Source organism: Chaetodon trifascialis, chromosome 13 (assembly GCF_039877785.1).
Source record: "Chaetodon trifascialis isolate fChaTrf1 chromosome 13, fChaTrf1.hap1, whole genome shotgun sequence".
Taxonomy (NCBI): Eukaryota; Metazoa; Chordata; class Actinopteri; order Chaetodontiformes; family Chaetodontidae; genus Chaetodon; species Chaetodon trifascialis.
The window spans coordinates 18,532,501-18,541,528 of NC_092068.1; the positions used below are offsets into that span (position 1 = coordinate 18,532,501).

A 9,028-nucleotide genomic window follows, 5' to 3' on the forward strand; every position below is an offset into this window, starting at 1 on the left:
TCCTCCCCTCGGAGCTGCATTGCTCTCTTGTAACTTTATACAGAGGGGAAAAAGTTATAAAAAAAAAAAAAAAAAGTAAAAATAAATTAACTTAAAAAAAAACAAAAAACAATCCTAGTAAAAAGGCTCAGGTAACCTAACCTGGATCCTGTTAAAAAATACCGACATCGAAATGTGATTCTAAAACTTTTTTTTTTCCCCCCATAAGATTAAAAAGTAATGCCATCACCATCAGTGGGAGCTCCTGTATCATATCTTTAGCGCACTTTTATTAAGTTCCATTGATTTTCTCAAATTAAGCATCTTGATCACACTGGAATTCAAAGCAGGTTAATTTGCATGTAAAGAAGCTGAATTATCTTAATGTATTTTTAAAGCTTTTTTATGTCTTAAATTGCATTATTTGTTTAATGTGCATATAAATTCATGCATGTCGTCGCTGAGATAGTGGCGCCGAGTGTCGAGTGACACCTGTAAGGCTGTGTGTTGCAAAGCACCAGTTTAATAATTTATCTCTGATTTTACATCTTTATAACAGTTTTCTCATGAAGCGATCCATTAATTTAGGCTTTTGGTGCAATATACTACAGAGACATACAGGGATGCTATTACAGTGGTTTTCAAAAAAACAAGATATGACTTGTACATAAAATGTTTTTATATCCTAAAACATAGGGTCCTACCTCACCACTCAAATACAAAGTGGCATTACAAATGATCTCTATCAAAAGACACGCTTCTCATAAAGTATTTAAAAATAAAAATATGTTCAGAAAAAAAAAAAAAAGTAAACATAAATAGTGATGTGGACATACTTGCCATCATCCTTCCAACTCACACTGACTGTACAACACACACACACACACACACACACACACACACACACACACACACACACACACACACACACACACACACACACACAGGGGGAAAAAATGTTAAAAGACAGCAGCTCATACTCAGGGAGTAAATGTCCTCTTCTGAATACATTACCCATAATTTTGGCAAGATGGTGGCAATTACGCATCTAATTGACCGAACCACTTTTTATGTAAAATAACGTTTTTAAAGTGCATAACACTAAGATGAAACCCACCTGCCCAAGCCACAAGTGTGTGTGTGTGTGTGTGTGTGTGTGTGTGTGTGTGTGTGTGTGTGTGCGCGTGCGTGCGTGCGTGTGTGTGTGTGTGTGTGTTGAGGGTTCAATGTGTAAACTATCAGAATAGAGATTAATGTGTGCAGTCAGCTTTTTTTGTTTTTCTTTTCTTTTATATATAATTATATATATATATATGCTAATTATAAATTGGCTCCATTTGACCTCCTCCGAGGTTTTTCTAATCCATCACTGGATACAGAAGTCATACAAAAAATATCCTAAAATGTAAGGAATATTCTCCATTTATTTCACAACATGGTTCAGCAATACAATATCAAAACGTTGTTTTTACTGTACAAAGGAGTAGCCGCAAGTGGCCGCTCCTCTCCCCGTGCCTCATTAAATATATACATTTACATTTTTTTAACACCAGTGTAGTCGATATTTTTGCCGCTCCTGTTCAAAAACACAAAGTAGATTAAGAGACACTGGAGCTCACGCTTGTGCTTGAAGGACGTGTCCATGTGGAGGGAACAAGGGTGAGAATCACTAAAACTAAACATAAAGCTACATGGGTATTTTACAATTGAGAGTGTCTTGATTGTCCCCCGTCAAGCGCTTAAAAAGAAAAAAAAATACAACAAAGGTTTCGTCAATATTCCACCATGAATAGATGATAAAACGTGGATGTTTCCCGGATTCATTCATTCACAGCACACCGTCAGTGTATTGCACATCATCGTGTAGCCTAATCAGTTCTGGAAATGTAAATGAAATCAAATAATTGGTTTTTGGGTGGTGAGCAGGCCCGCGCCTTTAGGCCGCCATTTTTTGTAAACAAGTAAGTTTTTTGTTTGTTTGTTTCATTTTTGCAGGCCTAGATCATACCGAGTCAGCCTGTCCAGCAACAGTCGTGGTGTAAAAGTAAGGAAAAAATAAAAGACACTAATCAGGCAGTGTAAGCAGATGGACTCCTGAGGTGATGATTAACAAATAAACTGATAATAATAATAATAATAATAATAATAATAATAATAATAATAATAATAATAATAATAATAATAATATAAAACATGGGATTTGAATTGTCGGATCACGTGTAAACGGCACCCTTATGGAAAATGTCACAATATATTTGCCAAAATAGGTCCATGTAGGCCTGACTGCATCTCTTTTATTTTTTTTTTTTCTTCATTCAGTCAGTTGTACAAAAATATGAAGTCTTTTTTTGTTTTGTTTTTTTACTTTTCGGGTGAGCTGATTCTGAAAATAAACACCAACTTGTGCCGCAACACTCAGCTCTTTTCAAACCGGTCTGAGCAGCGGCACGGATGTGACGATGGGATGGGAGTAGTAGACTCCCGGGTGCGGGAAGGTGAGCAGCGGCTGGCTTGCGGGCACGTTGGCAGCGGCGCCTCCGCTCTCCGAGGCCGAGTTCTCGTGGTAGAGGATGGGCACCCGCACTATCCTCTGCGCCGCGGCGTGGCTCAGGTTGGCGGCCTCCAGCTCCGCGGCCAGCTGCCTTTTCCACTTGTTCCTCCTGTTCTGGAACCAGATCTTCACCTGAGTCTCCGTCAGGTGGAGGGACGCGGCCAGGCCGGCCCGCTCCGAGCTGCTCAGGTATCGCTTCATGTCGAAGGTGGACTCCAGCTGGAACACCTGGCTCCGGGAAAAAACCGTGCGCGTCTTCTTCTTGCGGCACGGCTTCTTGTCGTCGTCCCTCTTCTTCCACTCCTCCAGCTCGTCTTTTTTGGCTTCTTCCGTGTCGCTCTCCTCCAGGATAATCTCGTCGCCGCTTTTGTTGTTGTGCTCATCGTCCTCGTCGTCGTCTTTGGCGTCTGGCTCGGATTTGAGTACCAGATCCGGTGAGTCTCTGTCTGTGCCCGAGGTTGGAGAGGAGTCTCTGGCTCCTGGTTTCTCGGCGACTGAAAAGGATGCACAGGGAGATGCGGTCATAAACACTGAGTTTGGGGATTTATCAGCAGCCTGTTGATACTGGTCAGCCTGTGTGCTTTAGGGAAACTAAAATGACTATAAATCGTGGCAGAAAATGTCACATAAACATAAACCACTTTGAAGCCAAACACGACTAACAACACCGTATTCAAATACAGTCAATTCATTAGTCTACCTAAAAAGAACACTTTTAATAGACCGAAGAATAAAATAATCAAAGCAGGCCTGCTTCATTTATTAGTTTTATCCAACAAATCAGGGCTGCATAATCACTCTAACTGAACAGGCTTTCAGAAATCCTCTTGTTTGCATGAATGCATGATAGTGCCATTCACATCGGCGTGTTTTGAATCCCACATGAATAAATCACAGAAACAGGCAGGTAGAAGCGCTATCAGGGACCGAGCCTCTGGGGTAAGATGTTCACACTGAGCACCAACAGACAAATCAAAAGCACGCTGCGCATCGTCACCCTCACCCGATGATTTGATGATGTCTACTTCATTTTATGCTCAGTGTGTCACTTTATTGATCCATTATGCCGCATCGTGGCATAACAAAATAGGCCTTGGGAGGACAAGGCGTCAAGTCACCGTGTGCTATGTGGTGTGGTAAAAACACAGCATGTGGTTTTATTTCCTATCACCAAAATGTACAAAACCCACTTTCATCGAGCAGCTTCCTGAGGAGGAAGTGCACTGACTGCTTGCTGTCAAGATATTATTGGGTGTCACAAAACGCACGGGGGACATGGTCCTGAAAGGTCCTGTGAGGAGTTTGTTTTGAAAAGTCTCAAGAAAAAATGATCAAGAAAAAAAAACTCTAAAAGCGTGACTACTGCTTGCTCATAAATATAATCATAATATAGAATAAATGTTATTTTCTCTCAGTCTTACCTTCGGTTCTGTGTAGGTGGGCGGAGGAGCTGAGGGCGTAAGGGTACCACCACGCCGAGGTGCGCTCCAAGTAGTGAGCCGGTAGACTGAACCTCTGTGCGGGCAGGTCAAAGCGTGGAAAGTTGAAGTCCCCGACCTGGGAAAGGGAAAATCCTCCCTCCAAGGCCGCCTTGGTGGCAGTCAGTACGGGCTTAGGTTTGGATGGTTTGCTATCACAGTTCAGCAGGTTCTTAATGAAGAAAGGAGAGTCCTTGGCCGAAGCGCACGTCTCTTGCGTTGTCTCTGGCATCGCTGAAGCTGTGGTCTGAACGCAGAGGACCACGGGAGCGGGGATTCAAAGAGGGGGAAAAAGCAAGGCTGACTTACAGATTGTCGATATCCTGGCCACGAAAAGTCCCTTCTTTATTCTTCTCGGTGATTTAACGCGCGGACTCGATTTCACACCCGGGGAGCGCGTCAAAACGCACGTCCTTCTAGGCTAGAAAAATAATAAAATAAAATGTTTGAGAGGCAAAACAAACATGTATAAACACGGAGGTGTCTCATCCCGGGCTCTTTGGTCAAAACGCAAAACTGTGTCCACCGTGTCAGTCAGTCTGGCGTCTGATGCTAATGATGAAATAAAAATGTCATCCAAGTTAAATGCGGAAAGTATAGGCGATTGGGCATGTACAATGGCAAATGGGATTAAGGGAGAGACGGCGAGAGAGAGAGAGAGAGAGAGAGAGAGAGAGAGAGAGAGAGAGAGAGAGAGAGAGAGAGAGAGAGAGAGAGAGGGACCATCCTCCCCTCTCTGTGCGCTCTGGCTGCAGGCTGTGTGTGCTCGCCTGTTATTGGTCTCATATAGTCCAATTAGGCAGCAAATGAACACAGGGCTGTTAGCGCCAAAAAGGAAGGTTTGGGATAAGCGCCGTCAGAACAAGCGATTCATCACACCACTGACATTACAGTCACACGCAGTTTGACTGCACTAGGTTACTCATAATGCAGTGTTTTATACATATATACAGATGCATGTTTGAACCACTTTGAGTCGTGCTGCAAGTGTGTGAAGGATTTTTTTTAAATGGACTATTTCTGATTTTTTTTTGGGGGGGGGGGGGATTTTAGGCTATATTTAAAAATCTAAAATCATCACCATAATCTATGTATTTAAAAAATAAGAGTTTTGAAAGCCTATTAGGCCTGAAGCCCCTACTTAAAGCTTGCATTGATTATCTGAGGCCTAAATGTGATGCTTTTATATAGTGAGACAAAAAAGATTACACTGAATAAAAAGACATTAATATATAAATAAATGCATGTGTTTGCGTGCATGTGTCTACCATGCAAACACATAAAATAACAGTAATACCAACTTAAATTGTGCAAAATCACGTGATTTGTTATCAAATCTTGTGCAGAATAGTTGAAATTGTCATTCTAACTCGACAATGCAAAATTAAAAGTAACTACGGGTGCCAGCTCAATGATCGTCAATTAGTTTCTAAATTTTTGCGTCACAGACTCTCAGACATAATGTGAAACAGGCCTGAGATCAGGCTGCAGCTACTCAACGTGTCACCAACGGGCGATTAGATTCATATTTCTAATTCATTGATTTTCAGCGAGGGCCACTTCCGCAAAGTCTGCGGGTCGCACAGTCATTTATTCCCCCCCTAATCGATTTTGTTAATTCATCCCTCAGATTGCACTCTTTGTAAATGTGCTATGTATATTCGCTCATTGATATTAATTGACTTGTTTAAAAAAAAAAAAAAAAAGAAAGTCCACTGGTTGGAGGCTGATGGAGAAGAACGGGGAGGCAGCGCCCTCTGTGGGTCACGAGGGGGAAATGCAAGTGTGTGCACTGTGGGGAGAGTGCGCGGGAGCTTGTCTTAACGTTGTGGGGACAAAAATCGCACGACACTGCAGTTTGGGGGCAAAAAGCAGGTCTCCAAAAGGCAAACCATTAAATTTCAGGCTAAAGGTTTTGTATTATTTGTATTAGAATAAGTCTCCAGAAATGAATGCGAGAATGTCTTGCATGAGACCAAGACAGTGAAAAGACAGTTCTCCTAAGTAAAGCATATTTGTCCTTTAAAACGTTTTGATCACAAGTGTGACCGAGCTATGTCCTTGTTTCAGCTATGAATCATCATCATCATCTTCATTATCATCATCCTCATCAACTGTTCCCTGAAGACATTCATTAGCCATGTGATATGCAGCCATAATAAAGGGTGTCAGTTACAAGGTAAAGGTTGCACTGGGTGCCACAGTGCTTCTTTCCCCCTCCTCAGCTGTAGAGTTCTTACATGCACCGGCATGTTCGTGTAATTAACACGTGTTATTCATTTAGTGAGTTGCTCATGTGGAGATATCCTGTTACCGTGATGTGATTACCGCCTCTCCTTACGTGGTCATCATCACAGGTACTCGGCACTCTCAGACTGAGGTGTGAAATGTTTGTATTTGGTTGGGAGCTTCTATTAGCACAGAATGCAAAGAATTCACATTATTCCAACATGCATCTGCCAGGATTTGTGAGATTTCTGGGATAACAAGGTCTGAAACCTCTCAGAAATCCTTACTGATTGGAATTTCACCCTTTTTTGTGTCATATTTATGTTGTTGATATGCAGAGAAGAAACTGCTACTAATCACTGTGGACAGTGTGCATGGATCAATGAACTTAAAAAGTATTTATTATTGTTATTTATTTATTGTTAGAGCTTGACTCCCTGAAGTAAATTAGTGAAGTCAGGATTCGCTCACATGTCTGATACCTTTTCAGAACACACTAAGGCTAAGAGCATTTCTTTAATAATGTTAACAGTATTGAAATCATTGAAAACTCCAGCACAATATACTTATACACCATATCATGACTCTCCTCTTTGTATTATTATTTTAATCCTTGGATAATCCTTGCACGTGTCACATTGGCCTGATTCCCAGCTTGTGTTTTTGTAATAGTTGAATAGGGACTGTTTAAGAGCCCAGTAACGTTTATGGCACTTTACTACAAAGCATTGCTACTATGGCAATCCAACGTGCTTACTGTACTTGAGGATAAAAAGAACACAGCAGATGCAAACCCCGAAAATGAAGTGTACAACCTAAAATCCTGCAGTCTGTAGTGTAAAAAATGCAGTTCATGTTATGCATTGATTCCAAACATGCAGTAGACACTGCCCTGAGGCCATAAAGGCCTTCTGAACGTTCCATAAGTCTATTTTTGTTGCTCCTCGGGTAGGTTACTATGACTTTCATATTATTTATTTCAAAGCGCCCAAATATTGATTATTTCACAAGGAAAAATGACAAATGGCAGGAGGGAATGACACGGTCAGCAGGTTCTATTAGAGAAATGATAGTGTTGCTCGTGGTTTGTTAAAAGGTCCAGTTTAGATACTTTATAGGTTTACATCCATCATCGTCTAATGACCTATTTGATGAAAAACACGCGCTCTGGTGACAACGGCCCTGTGCAGCCAACTTCGCTTTGTAATTGCTCCCATATTAAATATAGATTTTTGTTTTGATATCTTGTGAGAATTCCTTTCTGTGGGTCAAAATTGTGATAAAAGACATGGATGCAACAGCAAAAGCTCAGTGGGAGAAGACTGGAAGGAAAATGGGAAAAATAGGTGGGTATGGGATGTTGATGGTGGGACTGTAAGTTTGGGATTTTGAGTTCTGAGCAGCGGTGGAGGAAGAACTCAGATCCTCCACTGATGTAAAAGAAGCAATACTGCAATATGAAAATAATCACTTACATGTAAGCATTCTTGGCAAAATGAGTAAAGGACTCGTAATGTAAAAAATGGCCCTATGAGCAACACCATAACAGTATTATCATATTTTTATATGGGACTATTGTTCCTGATGCATTCATGTTAAAGTGGCATTTTACTGTTGTAGACGGTCAAGGTGGAGCTAATTTTAACATTTTAAACTGTTTTATAGTTCATAGATTTGCATCATGTTTTATGAATTGATGACATTTTTTATGTGGTGGAAGAAGTATTCAGATCCTTTAACACACTGTAAAAATACTCCATTACAAGGGAAGTGCTGCACTTAAGATGATACTTAAAAACATGTATTATTAGAGAAATGTGCTTAAAGTATCAAAAGAAAAAGTAATCCATACATAACAATGGTCCCTGTGAGTATTATATATGATATATCAGTAGATTATTATTGCTCATGCATTGAGTAAGAGGCAAAAAGATGAATTTTAACCCTTTGATTTACAGTTAGCAGTCATTTCACCAATAACAGTGCGTGGTATTAAAAAAAATCCAGATGTCTTGAATGTATTGGAGTAATGTAATGGAGTAGAAGCAACCTGGCATGAAGTGGAAATGCAGAAATTCTACTTAAGCGCCGTACGGTTCAAGAATCAGTGAAACTAAAGAAAACACAGTTGAAGCCTATGTTAGCAGTAATATTGATGACATTCTGCTGTATCACGAGCCTCTGTTATGACAGACTTAACACAATGTCATGCAATGATTAACTCAACTTGACCCTGGCTAAGGCAAACATGGATGTCAGCTGATGAAACACTATCTATGCACATAAGCTTTCGTAACATATTGTTCTCATTTGGTATGAGGAATTAAAACAGTCTGCAGAGAATCCTGTCAACATGATCTTGGTGTCAAACTGCATCCACACAGGCAGCAGCACATATCACTGTAACCTGTCCACCCTGTGTCCTTCTTCCACTTTCAACTGGACACTCCTGTTGGGACGAGCCATTAAACCAATGAAGGCCACACAGAGATTGCTTAGATTTAAGTATTGCTTTTAACTTGAAAGGGAATTGGTGGCCCTCCACTGACCCGGCAAGCTTTAATTGGGATTGTGCAAGTATTGATTGTAAGTGGCCAGGCGAATCTTGAATTACAGCCTGATTAGCTTTTACTCGGCTCCTCGCACCGGCCAGTCGAAGGAGCTCAATGTCATCCAGGTTGGAACACTTCAGAGTCCACTTGACTAGAGGGAGTCTTGTTACTTCCTCTGTAAACAGGAAACAACATGTATTTAAGGAGGGGATTGACAGTTCTTCTGGCAAATGTACTTT

At 40.9% G+C, this 9,028-nt stretch overlaps 1 protein-coding gene across 1 annotated transcript; it reads right to left on the reverse strand.

Moving 5' to 3' along the window:
• Window positions 1–2,296: 2,296 nt before the first annotated feature.
• hmx3a (H6 family homeobox 3a) lies at window positions 2,297–4,526 on the reverse strand. Its single transcript, XM_070977886.1, has 2 exons — window positions 3,952–4,526; window positions 2,297–3,024 (listed from the first exon to the last, which is right to left on the reverse strand). The coding sequence occupies exons 1-2, from the start codon at window positions 4,238–4,240 to the stop codon at window positions 2,405–2,407; spliced, it is 909 nt and encodes a 302-aa protein (XP_070833987.1). The 5' UTR covers window positions 4,241–4,526; the 3' UTR covers window positions 2,297–2,404.
• Window positions 4,527–9,028: the final 4,502 nt, after the last annotated feature.